Genomic DNA, 23,470 nt, shown 5'->3' with positions numbered 1-23,470 from the left:
AACGGTGAAGGTGGGGCAGCAGCTGTCGATTTATGTGCAGGCAGACAGGCCTTTCTTCAGGAGCCCAGGCTGGCCAGAGATAGCTTTTTCTAGTTGTGTTTTCATGGTGTTTCGGAGCCCAGAGCCCTCGAGGCTGAGTTTCTCCATCCCCAACCCCACTCAGCACCCAGTGTACCAACCTGGATCCTCCCCAGCTCCTCACACCTCCCTCCCTGCAGGCTCCCCAGCACCTCTCCCTCCTGCTCTGCTCCAGATCAGCCTTCTTTGTCAGCAGTTTCCATTCCATCTTCCAAAGTCCTTTGTTTGCAATTCCCAGCCTTTTTTAGGCTGCTGTGCTGAAATGGGCGCAGAGCTGTTGGTGCCAGGGGGGCGGTGGGCAGGATGGGGATGGGATGGGGATGGGGATGGGGATGGGGATGGGGATGGGGATGGGGATGGGGATGGGATGGGGATGGGATTGGCCAGCCTCCAAAAAATGCCCCTGTGTGCCCCAGATTCCCCTGGAAACTCCTGCCTTGGCTCACTCCTGGTTTTTAGCAGAGTATTTGTGGAGTGCCTGGGTTTGAGCAGCAGAGAGAAGTGGAGCATGTTCCTTTGGCTGCTGGCACAGCCCTGGGCAGCAGGAGGGCGTGGAGCACCAGCTTCCCTTCATTCTCCCCCAAAATGGTCCTGGCACAAGAGGCTTTGATATAATGTAGTACAAATAGTGCAGCTTGGTCCTGGAAAAGGCAAGAATAGGTGAGCAGTAAATCCAAGAAACCAAGCATTCGTGGAGAGGAAGCTTTGTTAGGGATAGAATGGAGCAGCTCAGGAGCAGCCTCACCTGAGTGCCTGTGTTGGTGTGTGAGGCTGTGGTCTCATCAGACAGGAGGGACAGGGAGCTGTTGTCTCTGCTGCACTGCAGGGCTGGCACACGCATCAGTTCATGTTCTGTGTGTGTTTCTGTGTGTTAGGATGCTAATGGCAACCAGAATGGTGAGTGGAGGATCTGTTGTCTGAATTAATTAAACACAAAGCTGGCACAAGGGTCAGGAAGGCTCCTCTTCCCTGAGTGGAAGAGGTGGGGCAGTCATTCAGAAAAACATTCCCTGGAATATCAACTTGAGACGCTTCACAGGAGAAGTTTGGCCAAAGCCATAGGAATGAACTGTGCATGCCCATAATTTTCACAGCTGACTTGTAAGAAATTCCTTCTCCAAGCTGTTTTCCTGTGAGAAAACTCTTGGACTCTGTGGTTAATAATTCAGTATTTGGAAAATCTGTTTGTTTCTCACAATTCTCACAATATTGTACTGTCAGTACTTTGCAATACAGAGTAAAAGCCCAGGCTGCAGCTTTCTACCCTCTGGAAAAACATGCTCCTTGACCCCTGTCTGGGAGAAGGATCTATTCTTTGGTAATACCTTTCCCTAAATAAGTTACATTCAGACATTCATTCACATAACTCATATAATTAAGAATAGATACTTCTGTTGCCCTGCCCTAAGCAGCTAAGAAATACAGTTATTTTCATTTATCTACTTCAATTTGTCATGTTTTCAGGGCCAGTTTTGCTCTGAATCTGTGAATCCATAAAAATGTCAGAGAGTTTGGTTTGTCCAGGTCAGGCTGTAAGTTCCAGGAAGGTTTCATGGCTGTCCAGCTAATGAAGCTGTGTCTATGCTCTGTAGAAATGTTTACAAGTGTTTTCTCAGAATGTGTTTGTGCAGATTATTTATGTCTCTTGTCAAACTATTTAGAGAAATGGGAAACCTGCTGGAGAAGGCGGCTTTGGTAAATGCAGGGGGAAATAGTTTTAAAAATAGAAGTTGCCTGGTGTTAACAAATAGAAAATAATGTTTTTACCTAAATGTATTGGCTTTGAGATCTAAACACGAGAACTGGCTTTGGATATGTGAAGTCAGGCGGGTACCGGTGTTTTTGCAAGGCAGGCGGTGCAGCAGGGGAAGGTTTCTGTGCTCCTTACTGTCACAGGGCAGGCTGAGCGGGTCTGTGCACGGGGAGCTGATGTCTGTCTGTGTTTGTGCCAGGGCAGCACAACTACCTGTGTGCCGGCAGGAACGACTGCATCATCGACAAGATCCGCAGGAAGAACTGCCCCGCGTGCCGCTACCGCAAGTGTCTGCAGGCGGGCATGAACCTGGAAGGTAAGCCTGTCTGCTGGGCTGGCCAGGGCAACTGCTGGGCTGGCCAGGGCAACTGCTGGGCTGGCCAGGGCAACTGCTGGGCTGGCCAGGGCAGCTGCTGGGCTGGCCAGGGCAACTGCTGGGCTGGCCAGGGCAACTGCTGGGCTGGCCAGGGCAGCTGCTGGGCTGGCCAGGGCAACTGCTGGGCTGGCCAGGGCAGCTGCTGGGGCAGCTGGTGGGGAAATGCTGGGGAGCTGCTGGGGAAATGCTGGGGCAGCTACTGGGGAACTGCTGGGGCAGCTGGTGGGGAACTGCTGGGGAACTGCTGGGGAACTGCTGGGCAACTGCTGGGGCAACTGCTGGGGCAGCTGCCCGGGAAATTGCTGGGGCAGCTGCTGGGGGCAATTTCAGTCCGTGCTGCATTCTCTGGGCATTGTAACGAGGCACAGCAGGGCTTGTGCTGAACCTTCTCCTGTCTGTGCTCACTTGCTGGCTCTGTGTGTCCAGCTCAAGTGAGGCACGTACACAAACGGGGGTTGTTCTTCATTCCTCTCAGCACGTCCGTCTCATGGCTTTTTCCTGGAATGTGGGACGGCAGAACTCTTGGAGAACACCTGGAGGGAGGTGTAACACCTGTGGGAGGGTGTGCTGAGTGACCTGACACAGACCATGGAAGACAGGGGTGGGAGTGGGGATTACATCTTCCAGCTGAGGAAAATTGAAGTACTTTTGTTCATGCTCTGGATACTTCTTAAATATCTGACAAAATTTCTCTAGAAAGTGTTGGTTAAATTTGACATACCACCACATCATTGTTCTCTGCTGAGTCCTGAATGACTCCTGAGAATCTGAAGGCCACATCAACCAGAGATTTAGCAGCACTTGTAAAATGGCATAAAACACTTTTATTAGTGTCAGCTTCGTTTTATGTTTGCTATTTTTCCCTGAGCAGCAGAGATTAACGCAGCACTTACTGGTGCAGTTATCCTGGTGGTACGTGTATAATCAAAATTGTCAGATAAAATAAAAATGTCAAAGATGTATTTGTCAGCTCCAAGGATGAACAGAATTTCATTTCAGTCAGTGCTAACATCCTTGGTGAGGTGTAAGTGATAAGTTAAAGAGATCAATGAGGCACAGGCTGGTGTCTGTGGTAGAACATCCTTCCTCTTGTGCTCCCAGCTCCCTCAGGAGGACACAGCACCATTTCTGCTGGGCTGCAGGGGCTGGACCTGCCCTTCCAGCACATCCCCTCCTCAGGGATGCTGCTGCTGCCTTTAATGAGCTCCTGTCATGATCTGTGTGCAGGAGGGGAGGCTGCAGCCACAGCTACAGTAGTGGGTTCTGAAATAAATCCCTAAAGGCCGTGGATGGTCAGTGAGTGTCTCCCAGGAGCTGGATTTGGGTTTTGGACACTCCCAGCGGGCTCATCCTTCAGAGGTCGGGGCAGGACAGGCCTTTTGCCTACTCCTGGTGTTTGTGGGAGAGGTCATTGCCCTGCCAGTGGCTGGGAGCAAGGACACCCAACAGCAGAGCCTAAAGGCAGCTTAAATATTGCCAAACCCCACAGGTTTGGTTTTGAGGTGGGAAAGAATGTGTTTTGGTTAAGGTTGATTTTTATTTTTTCTCTTCATAGTTGTTTTCAAAATACATTTTTGTTACTCATGTATTTATCTATGTGGAAAAGTGCTCTCATAGTAAGGAGCAGTTCTCTAACAGGTTTAGTACTCCCATTGTGAGCTTTTCCTTCCTGCATCACTGCAGCCTGGCCCAGGTGACCCCCCCAGGTGGCTCAGGTGACCCCCCCAGGTGGCCCCAGGTGAGCCCAGGGCTGGGCAGCCTGGCCCATGTGCAGCACAGAAGGTGCAGGGTGGTGACACTGGGCTCTTGTCACTTCTCCACGGGCAGGTTGGAGCCCTTCCAGTGGGGTTTGTCCGAATTCTGACACTGAGAATCCTAGGGAGGTTTTGGAGGGTGGATTTTGTTATATAAGTTGTTGGAGAAGGTGGGGAGAGGGAAGCTTTTATGGCTGAGAGGGAAAGGGAATCTAGAAACTCAGGACCACAAAATGGAAGAACCCAGAGTAGTGTGAAAGGGTGAAAAATGCCCTGAAAATAAGGATTTTTGGGACAGATCTGAACAGATGGAGAAGTGGTCATGCAGAAAAGCAAACTGGGAGGCAGCAAAAGGTGCAGAACAGACTAAAATCCAGTTTATTTTGTCTATTTTAGGGTCACAGTTTAGGAATGACTGTTGTTCAGAGAATTAAATTTGCATGTTTTTTAGACAGTAATTTCTTTTTGAAAAGTCCCCAGCTGCATCCTCAGTGCATAAACCATGGCTGTAGCAAACCAGTGAGTGGTCAGAGGAGACCCCAGTGTCCAGCCCATAGTCCTGGGGCCCTTGCACTCTCCTGTCTTCCTGCTGGACTTTTTCCTGGAGCCTGCCCTGTTTTGGGTTTCTCTCAGTTTCTGGTACCTACAGTGGATCTCACTGTTAGGTATTGGGTAGAAAATCAATTTATTTTTGAATTAATTAGTTCATTCATTCATTCATTCATTCTATCGTGCAATATTTTAATTGACCTGTTCTGTCCTGAGTTCAAAGTGGCTCTTTCTAGTCACTTGATAATTTTCTGTTGGCCTTCTTTACCATAAAAACATTAAGGTTGGAAAAGACCTCAGGTCCATCAGTCATCCTTTTGGCCCTGCATATCATCCTTTTCTGGAACTTTCTTTTTTCTATTGCATGTTTTTTGGGGCGTAGGAGACTGGAAAAACATCAAACTGTCAAGCTGCAGGTACCAGAGATTTGCAGAGCACAAAGATGATATTTTGTACTCCAGCCTTTATTTCCTTGAGTTCTCATTTCCGCTCCCACCGTTAATTGGTGTTCCTTGGCACCCTCTCTCTTTGTGATGTGCTGGAAGAAAAGATTTATTGTTAAGTTTTATGCCTGTAAAAAAAATGGTCTCATAATTTTTTTGGCTTTTCATGCTGCATTTTACAGTTAAACTTGGCAATTAATTAGTTTTTTCTGCAGTCTTCACTTGGAATTTATTTCAATTTTTTGAGGAATTTTTATTTTTTTCCCAATCCTTTGCCCTGCTCTGCCTGCAGTGGGCTGGTTCTGGCTGGTGCTTGAGGAGGGCAGTGCCTGGTGGCCGTGGGGGTGGTGGCAGGTCCCTCACCCACCTGGCTCAGGTGCAGGGGCCATCTGCCCCCAGGCAGGGAGGAGGAAGCCTCTGCAGCCTGGTGGATGCCAGACTGCAGGAGGCTGGGGCTTGGGGGGTTTTGTTTGTTTTGAACAGAAAATCTTGGATGCTTTTCTCTCCATGCTGAGTTTATCTGTGGGGGTTATCTCCTGTAGGGTGCCCTGAGGAGCTGGCTTTAAATTAGTGGTCGTTTTATTATTTGAAAATTAATTGCAAAGAAATACATTATCTCAACCTTTTTTCTTTTTTTTTTTTTTTTTTTTTTTTGGTGAGGTACAGCTTTATATCTAAGTCAGGACTGGTAACAGCCTGATAAAAATTCTTACATAACAGTTTGTCTTATCAGATCTGTTTATTTTGATTATAATTTAATCAGGCTTTCTGGGCTGGAAATACTCCATCCAGGTGTCTGCAGGAAGCTGAAGGCATGTGCTTCTAAATTTAAGTCAAAGCAGTTCATTTGCTCTTCAGAACACGGATAATGGGGCAAAAAATGCCAGAATATGAAAGGATTTTGATGCAGCCATTTCAAAATTGAGACGAGAATAACAAGAAGCTCTTTGCTCCAAGGAAACAACTCTTGCTATTCCCTCATGGCAGGCTTGGCACATGTGGCCAGTCTACAAAACCTTGGGAAATTGCCGTTTGTCCAAGGTCTGTAGAGGATTCCTGGTCTTTGGCAGTTGGTTTCTGGAGGCTCTGCTGCAGCAGAGGGAGGAGGGGTCCAGGAGGGGCTCTGGGTGCTGCCACTCAGCCTTGGTGCATTTTGGCTGCTCAGGGATTCTGAACAGCTCAGGAGGGACTTGGAATGCACGACCACATTCCGTGATGCTTTTAGGGGCTACAGGTTTATCTGGGAAGCTCCAGAGCAGAAATCAGTTAATGAGCTGAGGCACCCAGGGAGGGAGCTGGGCTCGCCCGCTCCGTCCAACAGCGAGCTCCTTCCGTGTGGCCGCCTGCGTCCAGGAGAGCCAGAGCCAAGCAGGAGACTCCATTAGGGACAAGATGCTAATAAAATTGTTGCTCCAACTTTTTGTAGTTTATAGTTAACATCTCTGTGTGATGTTTTATTTATTTGGCGAATGAGTTTTATGGTTTAATTGCGCAGCAGTGATTTATATGCAAGAGAGCTGGCAGGAGAAAAAGCTCCTCCTGCCCAGCATTTTAGAAAAAAAACATTTTCCCTGGCTCGAGAGATCCAGTAACTTCTTACCCATTAAATATTTTTTTTTCCTTTCTTTTGCCTAGTTTCTGTGTTTGCTATTTAAAGGAACTTTTAAAGTGTGCAGTCCTGCAGATATTTCCAGTGGTGGGATTGAGCCTTTTATTCCTTTTATTTTAGGGTCAGCCTTGCATTTTAGGGTCAGTCTCATAAGGTACCTGCAGACATAACTAGACATTTTGAAGCATTGGAATAATGTGACTTTTACTAAAATGTCAGGTATTACTTTCACTGGAAGTTTGCTTGGGACGAGTGTGAAATTCCTGACTTGGCGAAGCGATGCCGCGCGGGTTCCGCTGCCCTGCTGCCGGCCGTGGGGGGAGGAGAGCAGCGTTTCCTCTGCTGTGTTTATCTCTGTGTGGCCATTCCCAGCCCTCACCTGTGGCTTCCCCACCCTTTGCAGCCCGCAAGACCAAGAAGAAGATCAAGGGGCTGCAGCAGGGCGGCGCGGCGGGCGCGCGCGAGGCTCCGGAGGCGTCTGGCAGCAAGAGCATCGTGCCCGCCTCGCTGCCGCAGCTGACACCCACCCTGGTGTCCCTGCTCGAGGTCATCGAGCCCGAGGTGCTCTACTCAGGCTACGACAGCTCCCTGCCCGACTCCAGCTGGAGGATCCTCTCCACCCTCAACATGCTGGGCGGCCGCCAGGTGGTCGCTGCGGTCAAGTGGGCAAAGGCGATCCCAGGTGAGGCACAGGCACAGGGGGTGCTGCCTGCAGGCTTCCTGCTGCACCTAAATCTGCCCTTCTGCCTTCAAAGCTGTGCACGTGACTGTTGGTACTATCAGGGCTTCTTCGTGGCTCAGGTAGTTCTGAGCAGAAAAGCAGAAAAAATTGCAGGTGCAAACATTTATTTGCCACAAGCTAGGTCATTTTACTTGAACACTTTGACCATTCAATATTGAAATTCTTATTTAAATGGGTATTTGTTGTAAAAGTATTACAGAGAACTGTTTGTATTAGCTCTGTCTCCACCTCAGATTCACAGAATGCCAAAATGGTTTGGGTTGGAAGAACCTAAAAGCCCACCCAGAGCCACCCCTGCCATGGCAGGGACACCTCCCACTGTCCCAGGCTGCTCCCAGCCCCAGTGTCCAGCCTGGCCTTGGGCACTGCCAGGGATCCAGGGGCAGCCACAGTTTCTCTGGACAGTAAAAAATTATTTCTTGAATACTTTTAGCAATGAGGTTCTCTTGACTTCTGCAGCCCAGCATCGCTGTGCTGGCTCAGTGGCTCTGTGTTCATGGGTGGGTCTTCCCCATCTCCCCCTCACTGTCCAGCTCCAGGGTGGGAGTCAAGGTGTTGTTTTCTCTCCAGCTCTGCTCAAACTGACTCTTACCTGGGCAAAAGAGGGAGGTTTGCTGCTGTTCTGGCTCCCACCTAAAGACACAGTGAGACTCAGAAGAAGTGATGTCAGATCTCAGCCTTGGATGTGACATGTGGCCTCTGTCAGAAAGGCCAGGGCCAAGGGGAGCTGAAGATGTTTGTTCCTACAGAACAATGCCCAGTGTTTATCTCCCTCTCACCCCTGTCAGTGCTGTTCACTACCTGTTCTCAAAATCCGTGGCAAAAACACCTCCATGACGCATAGGTTGCCCAAAAATAACATCACAGAACAGGTCTGCCAAAAAAAAAAGTCTGATAATGAGATTTATGAGTCATAACTGTGTCTCTTTGAGCAGGGGAAATAAATTAACAGTGGGAAAGAAAGGCTGGAAAACTCAAATACATCTGTGTCCAGCAGAGATGTGACTGGAGAGTTGTGTGGGGTCTGGTTGACAAGGTGGGGCAGGTTGGACCAGGTGGATTCAGTGATCTTGGGGGACTTTTTCAACCTCAGTGATTCTGGCATTCTGTGTCAGGGCTGTTTGCACTGGGCACTTGTGCTGAATTAGCTCAGTCTGCTCGAGGAGAGGCTCACATGCACACACTTCCTTCTGGGACAGGTTTTTGGGAGACCATCTGGTATTCCCAGATCCAGATTTAGATTCCATTTTATAAAACACTTCTCTGTTCATCATTTCTGCTGAGCAGAGGTGTTTGTAATTAGCCAAACCCTTCAGGTTAGAGCTTATGCTCTCAATGAAAATGCCAATCTTCTCTTTAATAGCTACATTAATAGCAACTATTCTTATCATTTTTATCTCCTTTCTTTTGTTTGCTGAGGTGGTTCCTCATGAGTGTTTAATTTGTATATCCTGCTCCTGTTGTAGCCCATCAGCCATGCTGACAGCACGCCAGCATTCCTTGCCAAACCCTTTAGCTGGGATTTCAAAATAACCTTTTCCTGGGGAGGGTTTGAGCGCACATTTCAAGGTTTGACCCAGAAAGACTGGAATCACTTTGAAACCCTTTCTTTGTAATTTAGAGGCAGAAGCTGGTCATTGCTGGTGGCTCCAAAGCCAGGGGCTGTGTTTAGACCCACCAAGTTAGTTACACGTTCATCCACTGGCTCTGTCTGTTGGCACGGCTTCAGGAAGCAGCTCTTCAGATGTTATGAGCTCTTTAGATGTCAGATGCTTAATAAAAATAGATAAAATCAACTTGCATTCAGGCTCTAATAATGGCTCCGTATGGCACGATGGTTTCTTGGTAAGTGTAGGCTGGATCTGATATGAGCTGGTGCTGCAAATCCAAAGCTGGTGGCATTTTCAGACTCTTTGAGGAACCAGTTGCCAGGTTTTACTCATTTCCTCCCTGTTCAGTTGGCTCTGTTCATGCTACATGTGAGATTAGAAGCAGTTCATGCTGGTAACTAGTGCAGGACTTATTTTGTAGGTTCAGTGTGCAATTGATGTTGAATGAGAACAACATTTGATATTAAATCATTTATTGTCTAGCAGGCTGCTCTTGTGAAAAGGAGCTAGGCCTGTTATTTTTGGAAGGCAGCCCAGTGAATTACAGTGTATGTGAACTATAATTGCTGCCTTTTATGATGTATCTGACTGGCCATCAGCTCCAGATAACCACACACACATCTACTGTGACTTTTTTAATATTACATCTCTTTTACTCCCTGTAGTACCTGCGCACTGATAACACAGCAGTTGGGCTGCTCACAACCCCGCTCCTTTTCCAAGCCATGCAACTTTTTTGTCCTTTGTTGCTTTTTTGCAGCTGACACCCTGATCCCCCCTCCATTTGTATTTCTCCAGGTTTCCGAAATTTGCACCTGGATGACCAAATGACCCTCCTGCAGTACTCCTGGATGTTCCTGATGGCTTTTGCTTTAGGCTGGAGATCCTACAAGCAGTCCAATGGCAACCTGCTGTGCTTTGCTCCAGACCTGATCATTAACGAGTGAGTAGGAGCTGCAGGGCTGGGCTGTGCCCGGGCTGCCTGGGGCTGCTCAGCGCTCCCAGACATCCCCAGCTCCCTTCCTTCCCCACCTGCTTCTCTCCAGCAGCTTGCTTAGCATTTCCCACTAAGTCAAACGGAAGGTAATTGAGATATTAAGTGTATTTATATCCAGAAGTTTTTGTGGGAGGTGTTTGTGCTTTAACATCCCATATTGTGACTGTTCCTGCACCATTCACTAGAATCATTCATTTTATCAGAGCCAACACAGTCACAGCTAAAAATATGCCTGGGATGGAGAGAAAAGTTTGGCAAATTGCATAATGTTCTGTCTGTTTAGTGTATCAAAGTGGCAATATGGCCCTAGGAGTTTGCCAGAGGGAAACATTTCTGTCTGATCTGATGAAATTAGGGCTGAAAAGACAAGGTTAAAGATGGAACAACCTGCCTGGTTCATATTTTCTTGTTGAACTTTGTTGTTGGCTTTCAAGCAAAGCTGAATTTGGTGGACTGTTTTGAACATCTATTTTCTTGCACCACACATCATTTTCCTTGTATTTTTCCAGGTTTGGGTTGTGCAGTAATTCTGTGCTGTAGAAGAGGGGAAGAGGGAATTTGAGATTGTTGAGGTGGTTGGATCTTATTTGTGTGTCTCTTTTCTGGTTTTGATATGGGGGCAATACTTTAAGCCTGCTTTGGCACAGTTTAATATTTTTGGTCCTGTTTCACTTCAAAATCAGATCTCCCAAATATTTTCTGTATTTAAAGAAAAATAATAATTGTTACATTTTAAATGGGATCAGTGATTTATAGTTCTTGTTTATTTATTCCCTTGCGCTTTTTTATTGTAAATATTTATCCAGGCTTTTATAAACTGTAATCATTGCCTCATAATAATAATTTTTTTTTAAAGGCTGAGAAGGAGATGGCAGGTGAGGGGCCATCTGTGTCCTTGTGTTTATTAAAGTGCTAAGAATGTGTCCCTGGAGTAGAATAGTCTCTATATGGTGGAATTGAAATAATTGATGTTGTCACCAAGTGCAATAACATCTAATTTGCTGTAAGTCAGAGGCCTCCTGCTGTTTTATCAGTGGGTCAGAACCACAAAGCTTCACTGCTAGGTGTTGGAACTCTTGAAAACCCCCAGAAATGACAGGGTAATGCTGTTACAGCAAAGAGTCATTCCCAAATTCCTTCCAGCTACAGTTTGGTGAATCGTAGATCAGAGTGACATTTGTTTTCAATAAAACACTGAGCTGACTGAGAGCACTGCAGCTCCTTCCAGTGAGCTACAGGTTCTCCATAAAACTCTTTGGTCGTAACTTTTTATGTCCTATCCCTCAATAAAACAGAGCCACCTCGGGGTAGAACCTGACAGACACCAAGGGAGACGTGAGAGCCCTGCAGGAGGGACCTTGTGGGCAGGCAGACAAAAATAAATCCCTGGGGTTTGGGTTTGTGCCCACGTGGGGAGGTGAGCTGGGGCTGCAGCTGCTGCCGCTGGGGCAGCTACTCCTGCCCAGTTCCCTTGAGCTGTCACAGGGGGGTTAGAAACCATTTATTCTGTTCCTGAGCTTTCAGGATTTACCCTCAGGTTCAGTGCAGTTCAGTGTCTTCAGCTTCACAAAGGGAAACTCCAACTCTCCAGGACTTGGTGGTTCAGTTGGACATAACTGCAGTTACTGATTGATTTCTTGATGGGATTAATAGACTTTCTTTAGCCTCATGTATCTGCTCAAGCATCTGCGCAGCATCAGTCCTTCATGCATTTATGCTTGTGCCAGCCCTGTCCAGTGTGTTCCTGTGTATTTACAGCTACTTACATGGAATAGCAGCATCCAGTAGCTCAGAGTCTGTGGCAGGAAAGAGGATTAAATTCTCTTCTTATGTTTTATACTGGCATATTAGTCATTTGCTCAGTCTTCTAAAAATTTAATATTTATTGAATATTCTACTTTTATGTCTGTACTCCTATAATTTATTTATTTTTTATGGAGGTATGTCTATACTAGCTGGCAATTTTATATATGTTATACGTGTTTTTATACACATACACATGAAACTTGATTCAAGCTGTTGAAAAGTTTGGCAGCTGAATAAATCTTAGGCTTTAGGCCATTATTTAGTACTTGGAAAGGGTTTAAACCTGTGATTTTGCAGTATTGTATAACTGTTTCCCCAGTTTGTGATTGAAAACATGCCTGCTGGACCTGGCACTGCTTCTGTCTCAGCTTTCGTCCTCTGGGTATGTCGCAGGGTGCCCAAAATTACAGTGAGCACAGTGACAGTGCACAGTGGTGTTCTTCGAGTAGCAGATGCCATTTAATTGCTGTCCAGCTGGAGACAGAAGTTCCTGGAAGTCCTGGGCCCCAGGATTTTGTCTCTGGTCCCATGCTCGTCACTGTGGCTCCTTGCTGGGAGGAGTGAGGTCACGCGTTTGTCCTCCTGCTCTCATGTGCCATGCAGGGTGGCTGTGCTGCTGGCTGGGAGTAGCCAAACAACGAGTGAGGGCAGTTTTGTAAGCAGTGCTTTGTCAGTTCCCTTTTTCCCCGAAGTTTTTCCCCAGAATTCTTTTGTAACTCCTTCTGTGGAGTCGCTGCCATCTGGTTTTCAGAACAGCAGCATCTTGTTTGCTGGGGTTTGGTGCTGTGCAGCTCTGCTGAGCTGGGAAACTCAGAGCAGTGCAAAATCCCTGCCGTGCTTCCCTCGCCCGTGTGCCCATCCCTGTGCCCATCCCCATGCCCATCCCCATGTCCATCCCCCTGTGTCCATCCCCCTGTGTCCATCCCCCTGTGTCCATCCCTGTGTCCATCCCCCCATGCCCATCCCTGTGCCCATCCCCATGCCCATCCCCATGCCCATCCCCATGTCCATCCCCCCGTGTCCATCCCCCCGTGTCCATCCCCCCGTGTCCATCCCCCCGTGTCCATCCCCCTGTCCATCCCAGGGCTGGGCACAGGGGTGGGCACTGAGGGGACAAGGAGGGGGTCACCTGGAGCAGCCTGCTCAGTGGGGGTGCCCTGGGGAGGCAGGTGTGTGCTGTCCTCCCGAGCACTGTGTCTGCTCCGTGAGCCGAGTGTAGCACCCCTGAAGGGATCCATGCTGTGTGTGGGGGTGAGTGGGTCCGTGGGGCTGGTGAGTGCCCTGTGCAGGGAGGGCCCTGGGCCCTGCCCTTGTCCTGCCTGTGTCCCCAGGACAGCTCCCTGTGCCAGCTGAGATCATCTGATGTGCCCTGGCCAGGATGGGGCTGGCTGGGAGCTGTTCCCAGAGCTGTGCCAGCGCTGGGACCTGGGGCAGGCTGGTGAATCACCTCCTTGTGCTCTGTCACTGGGCACGGGGCAGAGCCTGGCTGGGCACAGGGGCCGTGGCTGCTCCGTGCCTTCCTCTGCATCCTCAGCCTCCTGCATGGGGCTGCATTCCCAGCGGGCAGAAACAAACAACAGGCTGACCCCTTTCATAATGGTGATTTTAACCTTCTGCCCAGAAGTGCACAGTTTTACATGAGGAAAACTGCTGAGCCCTGGCAGAGAATGGGTTTAAATTACTCAATTTGAAATGTGTGAGATGCCCTTTGGTACAGCCCAGAGGGGCCAGGACAGCGTTTGCCACCTGGCCAAGCGGTGGCTTTGTGCCAAGTGCCCTGAGAAATGTCCCACAGCCCAGCAGGGCCCTGCCTCTGTGTCACGCAGCATCCCCTTGTGTGCTCTCGGTGCTCCTTGGTGGTGGGACCCAAGGGGAGGCCGGGGTGTCTGGGCTGCTCTCAGTGCCCACAGCTGCAGCTGCAGGCGTGGGGCAGTGCCACGCCTGGCAGTTCCCTGGGGAGGGAATTGTCCAACAGCTGCGTTTGGAAATGGGGTTTTACCCTGGCGCTTGGTCTGCTTTAGTGCAGTTTCAGCACTTTGTGTTTCTGTCTTTCCAAAGCCATCAGGATTCCCCCTGGTTTTTGCACCTTGAGAATGGGCTGTTCCCTGTTTCCACTCAGGGTTTCCCGGGATGATTGTATAATCCTCCTGAAGGTCTGAGGGAGAGAGAATGGAAAAGGGATCAACTTTGGAGGAATTGTTGTTTCTTAACCGAATCTTACTCGTAACTCCCACAGGGATCCCATTTTGTCTCTGTGCAGATTATAATGCTGTATAGGTGATACCAAGGAAAGGTGACACGTTATTGACAAAAAATGAGGTGCTGGCATCACTGCAGAGAGATTGTGTACTCATTGCATGGAGTTATTTTGCTTTTCTTTTTCTCTACAAAAGCAAACCTATGGAAAATCATAAATCTGTCTTACACTCTTCAGAATTAGTCTGTTCTTCATTTCCCACTCAAAACTAATTCTGCAATATTCACAGTAACCAGCTGTAAGAGCATAGATAAGCAAGATTGCTATGTCAGATGAGATATTAGATAAAAGCAGTTCCTGTCTTGATGCAAGGCTTCATTGAAATAGGGAAAAAAAAATATACCAAAACATAATGTTTGTTATTCTGATTCCAAGATTTGCCTTTGCTTGTCAACATGACTTTCCATTTATGGTTAGAAACAAGTTTATTACAGTACAGAGATAATGAAGTTTAATTGCAGTGCTGGTCATTGCTTCAGGAACACAGATGGGCACAAATATAAAGTCACTTTGAAAACGGAGGAGTTACAGGAAGATACTCCTAAATATATAAATATGCATTAATTAGGTGCACTTCTCAAAGGCACTGAAAGAATTAGAGAAATCCCAGCTCTAGTGTGACACTTCATCATGTTTCCCTGGGGACACGAGAGACTCTGGGACCACCAGGCTTGGGGAGCTCGGGCTGAGCTTGGTTTCTGTGTCACGTTGGTGCTGGGGCTGCTGAGAGCAGAGCTTGCTGCTGAGTCCTTGGTGCAGACAGGCTCCCTTTGTAAAGGCCCTGGCCTCAGGGTGTCACAGGGCTCCTCCTGCCCTCGGGGCCAGCCTTGCCGTGTGCCACCAAGGCGGTCACCTCAGGGGCACACTGGGAGTGGGGCCCCCCTTGCTGTGCCATGGCTCACGTACAGCTCCTCATCTGCAGCGTGGAAAAACAGACCCAGGGCGTGCAGGTAGCCAGACATTGCCCTAATTCCTGTGCTTTTGTTCCTCAGGCAGAGGATGAATCTCCCATGTATGTATGAACAATGCAAACACATGCTCATGGTGGCCCGAGAGCTGTCCCGCCTCCAAGTCTCCTACGAGGAGTATCTCTGCATGAAGACCTTGCTTCTCCTCTCTACAAGTAGGTGAACAGCTCAAGACCAAGCTCTTTGCTTCTGTAGAAGTATGTGGTGGATTTGCAGTAGGTATTGTGAGATAGATTTATACAATATGCTACATGCTGGTGTTCTCTTTAGGTAGGAGATGCTGGAGTCAAACAAGTCACAGCTTAGTAAATTCTGTCTACTGCATGAAAGCTCAAAGTGCAGTGTCAGAAATAGTCCTTTTAAAATACACAGAAACAAACTAGCCTAATAGAAGTGATTATGTGTAAATACCTTTCACAGTGTTGTTTTTCCCCTCTGTTGATATCAGTGGTAGCCAGTGACTTCGTTCTCCCCTGCCTCATGGGGCTGGAGCTCCCTGAGGGTCTGAGCTCAGCCCAGGCTCGGCTGCAATCCAGGGACTCACAGAGCAGAGAGAGAAAGAGTGTGTGAGTGTGTGTGAGCATGCTGGGGTGGGTGTGAGCTGGGCACCTCGTTCCAGCACAGCCTCTGTGTCCTGGGAAATCCCATCCTCTGTCCCATCCCACGCTCACAGGATCCCCAGGGAGCTGCTCAGGCAGACGTGTTCCTGCTCCTGCCTGGCGCGAGGGCTTTGCTTCAGAGCAGTGACAGAGGTGCCAAAGGGTTTGAAAGGCAGCAGCAGCACAAGTGGAGATTTGTCAACAGACTTTGGTACTTGTGTATCATCCTCATCAGGTGCCTTGGCTTGGAAGGGACCTGAAATGGGATGAAAAGTAAATATTGTAAAGTTTATTACACTGAAGTTGTAAACATTCCTTGTCTTTAATTTTTCCAGTGAATAATAGCATTGATTCTCATACAGAAAGGAGAATTAGTTCACCTTGGGCTTTTTCTGGATAGGAGCAGGAGGACTGGGAACCCCAGCACTGCTCCCATGTCAGGGCAGGGGTGATGGGTGTGGGCAGCATGGGGCTGCCATGGCCAGTTCCCCCAGTGCTCCACCAGCCTGGCAGTGCCCAGCACTGCCTCGCTGCCAAGCCCAGAACTGGGACAAGGGCTCTTTTCAGAGGAAGCTTTCAGCCTCTCACGGCCGTGGGCTTCGTAGGAACTTAAAACTTCCCTGAAACTGCAGATTTCAAACAGTTCCTGTTTGGTTCTGAAATCTCTCCCAAAAATTCCTCAAGTGTTTCGGGTGTGGTGTAGGCCAGCTTTCCTCACAGGAGCTGGAAATTTCCATGGAGAAATTTCCATGGCAGAAGTGGTGAGGAGGCAGCACTGGCAGGACTCAGCCCCTCCAGCAGCGGGGCTGGGCAGGGGCTGGCACTGCCCAAAGAGGCCTCTCCACTCCATTTCCAGTGGGAGACAATTTATCTTCATTTTGCCAAGTACATGCATTGTGTGAGTGGTACATCAGGGAGCTTCTGCAATTGCATAGCTGAGATTTCTATAGCTCTTTAATCCACGACTTGACAATTTGAATTTGTTTATTGTGTTTCTGTGTTAAGTTTTCCACGAGAAGAGGAGGAGTAAAACAGGAATCCCACACAGGTCTAGTCTTGTAGCTCACGCACAGACGTAGCTCAGAGACCTTCTCCATGTGAAGTATTGAAACAGTTGACAGGTTTTATCTCCTGTGTAGGCAAGACAGACAGGAGACTTCATTCCAGAATCTCTCAGATGCTGACAGTGCAGGGAATGTTGGATTTCCTAAGGAAGGGAATGTGTTCTGTGGCCTCTGTCCTCCTGTTGTGCTTTCTGTCACCTTTGTCTCAGCTCTTTCTCTTCTCTGTCTTCAACTCGTTGACTTCCCCAAGGTGATCAGAGGCCTCAAGGGAAGCACCTTAAGGACCTCTGGAGTCCCCTCTGGTGTGCTCCATTAGTCCAGGTTGGTCCCACAGGAGGAGATAGGCACAGGGACTTCACCTGGGTTTGAATCCCCAGGCCCTGGCTTTCTGTCCCCAGCTCCTGCCCTGCCCAGCCCTGTCCCAAGCAAGCTGTGTCCATGCCCAGTTTCCCATGGCTGGTGCAGTCTGTTTGTTGTCCAGTCTGTCACTGCCTTGCCTCGTTACTTGATGTCATGGTTTGACCCGGAAGAGAGTTTTTTTTTGGAAAGTTATGGTCAAACCAATCAGTGGCCAGATGTGAAATTGGCATTTGGTGTGGCCACTGAGGATTTGGGTACGCCTCCGAGAACACACTCAGTGGGTTAAAAAGCAGAGGATTTAGAGAAGACCTTCCTCTTTGGAGTCCGGCCGGTGAGTTGCTCTGACCTCTCCCCTGCCCAGCGGCGTCTGGGCGGGGGAGGGGAGGCCATGCGGCCTGGGAAGGGAGGCCGGAGCCCCGGCAAGGTGCAGGGGTGGAGGAGGCCTGGGATGGTTTGGGCAGCCCCCCCTGGGAGAGAGAATGACAGAGACTGTGCAGGCTGGAAATTTGTTATCTGGTGCCGGGAGCACAGCCAGGAGGAGAAAGTGGGGGGGGGGCAAGGTGCCCAGCCGTCAGCAGACCAGGCCGAGCTTGTAACCTTTTTGAACCTTTGGAAGCTTTAAAAACACTGATCCTCCCCAGCTGAGGAGTGAGAGGAGAAAGAGGATGGGAAAGAAGAAGAAGTTTGACTAGGTGAAGAAATGCTTGTAGATGAGAGTGCCCTAGGTGGAGGAGATGAGTGGAGTGGCTTTGGCTGGACTTTTCTCTTACACAGCCACGGGCGAAACCAAGTTCTTCTGATAATACAGAGACTGCTCCTTGGGGGAGGCGGTTGGCTAGAAGCCAGGAGTGACAAGGCCGCGAGGAGAAGCGGAGAGAACAGAGACTGAGGGGGAGGGTGTGGTGGAGCCCTCTGCCTCCAGCGAAGGATCTCTGTTCCTGAGAGCCCCAGGCCCCAGGGGAAATAATATGGGGGGGACAGGTGTCCCAAATGGTGAGAGGCGGCCACTTCTTGGAACTAGGCAAAGCATTCTTAAAAGGACCTAAGGAGCAGTTTGGATCCATGGACAGTGGTGAGAGCGCTGGACATGGAAGGAAGAATGGTCACCGCTACAGATTTTCTTCGGGCGGCTGCAGTGTGTGACGTGGAAGCACTGGGGACTTTGCAGTGTTTTCCTGGGGAGGCCCATGGTGTGAGAGGAAGACTCCTCTCTCCTGATGAACTGGGGAGAGTGTGTGTGAAGGAGGGTATTGGAATTGAGAATTGATGTGTTAGAGGGGATTTGTTTGTTGGAGAGGTGGGGGGAGGAGAAGTGTTTTTGAAGATGTTCTATTGTGGATTGTTGTGTGTAGTTTTTTCCTTTTCCCTTTTGTGTCTATGTAGATTAATAAAATGTTGTGTTTTTTTTTCCTCCATTCCCAAGTTGGAGCCTGTTTTGTTCTGTTCCTGGGTCACATCTCACGGTAACCATTTTGGAAAATCCACCTTTCATGGGGGCGCTGGCACTGTGCCAGGGTCAACCCATGACATTATTGGTTCCCTGACCGGGAATCGAACCCGGAGAAGATGGAAACTGTGAGATGGATCAAAAGGAATAAGAGCAAAGCATGTAAATAGATTGATTATAAAATGTAGGGATGGAGGTTTGGTGTATGTCACTGTTGTAAGCAGAAATGTCTTGGATGTAGTTTTGTTAATATGTTGGAGTGAAATGTGTGTTCTCGGAGGCGAGAGGTGGATTGTCATGGTTTGACCCGGAAGAGAGTTTTTTTTTGGAAAGTTATGGTCAAACCAATCAGTGGCCAGATGTGAAATTGGCATTTGGTGTGGCCACTGAGGATTTGGGTACGCCTCCGAGAACACACTCAGTGGGTTAAAAAGCAGAGGATTTAGAGAAGACCTTCCTCTTTGGAGTCCGGCCGGTGAGTTGCTCTGACCTCTCCCCTGCCCAGCGGCGTCTGGGCGGGGGAGGGGAGGCCATGCGGCCTGGGAAGGGAGGCCGGAGCCCCGGCAAGGTGCAGGGGTGGAGGAGGCCTGGGATGGTTTGGGCAGCCCCCCCTGGGAGAGAGAATGACAGAGACTGTGCAGGCTGGAAATTTGTTATCTGGTGCCGGGAGCACAGCCAGGAGGAGAAAGTGGGGGGGGGGCAAGGTGCCCAGCCGTCAGCAGACCAGGCCGAGCTTGTAACCTTTTTGAACCTTTGGAAGCTTTAAAAACACTGATCCTCCCCAGCTGAGGAGTGAGAGGAGAAAGAGGATGGGAAAGAAGAAGAAGTTTGACTAGGTGAAGAAATGCTTGTAGATGAGAGTGCCCTAGGTGGAGGAGATGAGTGGAGTGGCTTTGGCTGGACTTTTCTCTTACACAGCCACGGGCGAAACCAAGTTCTTCTGATAATACAGAGACTGCTCCTTGGGGGAGGCGGTTGGCTAGAAGCCAGGAGTGACAAGGCCGCGAGGAGAAGCGGAGAGAACAGAGACTGAGGGGGAGGGTGTGGTGGAGCCCTCTGCCTCCAGCGAAGGATCTCTGTTCCTGAGAGCCCCAGGCCCCAGGGGAAATAATATGGGGGGGACAGGTGTCCCAAATGGTGAGAGGCGGCCACTTCTTGGAACTAGGCAAAGCATTCTTAAAAGGACCTAAGGAGCAGTTTGGATCCATGGACAGTGGTGAGAGCGCTGGACATGGAAGGAAGAATGGTCACCGCTACAGATTTTCTTCGGGCGGCTGCAGTGTGTGACGTGGAAGCACTGGGGACTTTGCAGTGTTTTCCTGGGGAGGCCCATGGTGTGAGAGGAAGACTCCTCTCTCCTGATGAACTGGGGAGAGTGTGTGTGAAGGAGGGTATTGGAATTGAGAATTGATGTGTTAGAGGGGATTTGTTTGTTGGAGAGGTGGGGGGAGGAGAAGTGTTTTTGAAGATGTTCTATTGTGGATTGTTGTGTGTAGTTTTTTCCTTTTCCCTTTTGTGTCTATGTAGATTAATAAAATGTTGTGTTTTTTTTTCCTCCATTCCCAAGTTGGAGCCTGTTTTGTTCTGTTCCTGGGTCACATCTCACGGTAACCATTTTGGAAAATCCACCTTTCATGGGGGCGCTGGCACTGTGCCAGGGTCAACCCATGACACTTGATCCATGTCAGGAGGCTCAGAACCAGATGATCTTTCAAGATCCTTTCCAAGCCAAGCCATCCTGTGATCCTGCCCTTGCTCTTCCCTGGGCACGCAGAATTTTTAAGGAACCTTCCTAATGTCACATTTCCCCAGGGCTGGAGAATACAGGAGCTCAGCCCTGGTGCTTCTCCATCAAGGTGCTTCCAGGGCTGGGTGTTGTTGCCTCCATGTTCCAGTTCCCCTTCTGCTGTTTTTCGGTGGAATACCTTTGGAGGTTATTTTGTATTTTGCAGCAGGCCTGTGCTTTGTGTTCAGCTGGTCACTGTCCCATCCTGCTCTTTCCTTGTCTCTCTGCTGTCATTTCAGTCTGTCCAAGTTCTTTTCCTTTTCCTTATTTTCACAGAATCGCTGAATAGTTTGGGTTGGAAGGGACCTTAAAACTCATCTTATTCCATCCTGGCCTTAAACATTTCCAGGGATCCAGGGACAGCCACAGCTTCTCTGAGCACCCTGTGCCAGGGCCTCCCCACCCTCACAGGGAAGAATTCCCTATTTTACCCTAAATTTCCCCTCTTGCTCCTTGTCCCGTCACTCCAGCTCCTGATGAAGATCCCCTCTCCGTGTAACTAATGTAAGAGAACTTAAACCATGTCCCAGGTCAGTTTGGCAGTGCTTAAAGGTGGGTGTCCATGTTGCAGTTCCCAAGGAGGGCCTGAAGAGCCAGTCCCTGTTTGAGGAGATCCGCATGACGTACATCAAGGAGCTGGGCAAGGCCATCGTCAAGAGGGAAGGGAACTCCAGCCAGAACTGGCAGCGATTTTATCAACTGACTAAACTGCTGGACTCTATGCATGATGTAAGTCCTGACAGGAATGCTGCAGGCATTCCAGAGAAATACGTTTGGGGCGGGGAGAGCCAGCTCCTCCAGCTCTTTTTATTTAAAAGGACAAATATGGGGGAGGAGGGGGAGGAGGAGGAGGTCATGCTCCTCTGCTGTCTCACGAAAGGCAAATTGAGAGCCTTGAACATTGAGGTCCTCTCAGGCTGCCTCTGCTGTGCAATCCCTAGCAATTAATTGTATAATTAATCTCATTTTCAGTCTCTGCAGTTTTTAAAAATTGTGTTGCTTTAAAAAGGAGGAGCTCAGGAACTGTAACTGACTTTGCAGTAGAAGCAGAAATGTGGCATTTAAAAGCAGTCTTATCTCAGATCCCAAGAAGTAAAGAGTTTATGGAATAGTTTGAAATTCTGTTAAAACAATGCCTCAGCAGTATGTGTGGTGTTAGCAGTGATCTAATTTTGTAGGAATTTCCAATTCAGACCGTCTCCTTTGGCAGTTTAATTCTAATTACACATGTAGCACAAAGCAGTGTTTAAGACAAGGGTAACTTTGAGACCTCAAAATTGCTGTTTTTTTCTTGTAACTGTACCAAGCACCTGGAAAGATCTCATTTATCTTATCCATGTGTGTGTTATTTATCTGCTGGAATGGGAATTGGTACCGAATCTCCTCGGCGTTTGTAAAGCCTTGCACAGTCTGGTTGGTTGGTTTGTATCAGAGTGCCATGGACAGTAATTAATGAGCTAAATGAGGATTCCTGTGCACATCTTGCCTGAGCCCCATCCTGTGGGCAGGAGCTGGGGAGGAGGGTGGTGGATGTTCTCTGAGCGTCTTCATCTGCAAGTAATTCTTTGTCTTGTCACTCGTAGGTGGTTGAAAATCTTCTGAGCTTTTGCTTCCAGACATTTTTGGATAAATCCATGAGTATTGAGTTCCCAGAAATGTTGGCAGAAATCATCAGCAATCAGATACCAAAATATTCCAATGGAAATATCAAGAAGCTCTTGTTTCATCAGAAGTGACTGCCTTAACACAAAGGGTTGCCTTAAGAAACCGTCACACGATAGCTTTGTTTTGTAAAGAGAAAACCTACAGAACTTGTTCCTTTTGTCCTCGCAGGTGTTTCTTTTGTAATTATGCACTACATGTGGTTTACAGAGGGCCAAGAGTTAGGCTGGAGAAGCAGCGGATTTCTCGCGTTGGGGAAAGGACTGGGGAGAAAGGAAAGGAAAAGAAATCGTGGTTTTGGCAGAAATTTTCTCTCTCCCCTCGTGCACCATCCCTGGATGCATCAAACCACCAGTGACAAGCTCTGAGGCTGTTACGAACATTCTGCTAATTAATTAATTAATTGCTGCAGTTGGCTGGAGACAATTTTTTAGGCTTTTTTTTTTTTTATTTTAGTAAAGTGTTTTGGATTTTTTTTTTTAAAGTTAAGGTAGTATTTTGGTTTATGCATGTAACCTGAAGAAAGTTTACAAGTGTATATCAGAAAAGGGAAGTTGTGCCTTTTATAGCTATTACTGTCTGGTTTTAGCAATTTCCTTTAACTTTATATACCGTGAACTCGGCTTGTTCATTTTTTCTTACATAATTTTTTTGTAATACTTCAAGATGCCTATTGTACAGCTGGTTTTTTAAGGTGGGGCAGCTCGTAGCTTTCCTAAATGACCTCTAGACAGTAAATACTCTAGTAGATTCATGTGAAACTGGGTTGGGCTTTTCTAACCTAATGCTTTCAACCGGCAAAGTGGCCATCAAAATTGGGTTTTTTCTAAGGGCCCGGGTGGGTGGGAGAAGACTCTCAAATCTCATTTCAGTAGATCCAGATGAAACAAATCCTTTTGGTACATTGCAAAAGTGTTGGATATGCAGATTCATAGAAAATTAACCCAGTCCTAACTGGATGTAAGTGAGCAGGTTATTTTGTATATTGAAAAAAAAAAAGAAGCCTGATTTTTGCATATGATGCAACAGCCATAACGCAAAGAGTCACGGGCTGCATTGATGCCAAGAAGATCAGTCCTGACTGCCCATCAGGAAATTTTCAGGAAAATATGCATAGCTTCAGAAAAGTTTACTTCTGTGTGGAGAAACTCCGTTTTCTATACACTTAAAGCTGCCATCACACAAGTATTTCTGGAGCCCCCAGAGACAGGGGAGGACGTGCGAGTGCACCCAGCGGCTGGGGTTGTTCTCCTGTAGGATTCCAGGATCCTCCTCTCCGGGGACTTGTCCACGCAGCTGGGATGGATCTCCCAGCTCCGAACTCACCTGGTTAGAGACCCAATTCCACATCTCCACCCTTCACTGACTGCTCCATCCTCTTTCCTGGAGAGCAGGAGAGCTCCGCTACTGAGTTTGTGGTCTTAGAATTGTCCGTCAAACTTTCTGTCTTTGTAAGGCTGCAGCCCTTCACACTGAATTCCTGGCGTGCCATAAATTCCCATAGGCCTTGTGGATTTCTCCTTGTTGCCATTGATGAGGATATTTTCGACATTTAGAAGCTGTAGTAGCCTTTTCTACGTGCACCTTAACAATTTTCTGTATCTCAAAAC

At 48.3% G+C, this 23,470-nt stretch overlaps 1 protein-coding gene across 1 annotated transcript in view; it reads left to right on the top strand.

The window, feature by feature from the left end:
* NR3C1 (nuclear receptor subfamily 3 group C member 1) overlaps positions 1 to 22,662 on the top strand; it is a 61,127-nt gene extending 38,465 nt beyond the window's left edge. The window contains exons 4-9 of the mRNA XM_084215607.1: positions 2,031 to 2,147; positions 6,966 to 7,244; positions 9,713 to 9,857; positions 14,967 to 15,097; positions 20,770 to 20,927; positions 21,782 to 22,662. Of these exons, the coding sequence (XP_084071733.1) occupies positions 2,031 to 2,147; positions 6,966 to 7,244; positions 9,713 to 9,857; positions 14,967 to 15,097; positions 20,770 to 20,927; positions 21,782 to 21,934 (983 nt within the window). The 3' untranslated portion in view covers positions 21,935 to 22,662. The remainder of the gene's footprint in view (positions 1 to 2,030; positions 2,148 to 6,965; positions 7,245 to 9,712; positions 9,858 to 14,966; positions 15,098 to 20,769; positions 20,928 to 21,781) is intronic.
* Positions 22,663 to 23,470: the final 808 nt, after the last annotated feature.

Source organism: Fringilla coelebs, assembly GCF_963513975.1.
Source record: "Fringilla coelebs genome assembly, chromosome: 15".
Taxonomy (NCBI): Eukaryota; Metazoa; Chordata; class Aves; order Passeriformes; family Fringillidae; genus Fringilla; species Fringilla coelebs.
This window is presented reverse-complemented; position numbering and strand designations above follow the sequence as displayed.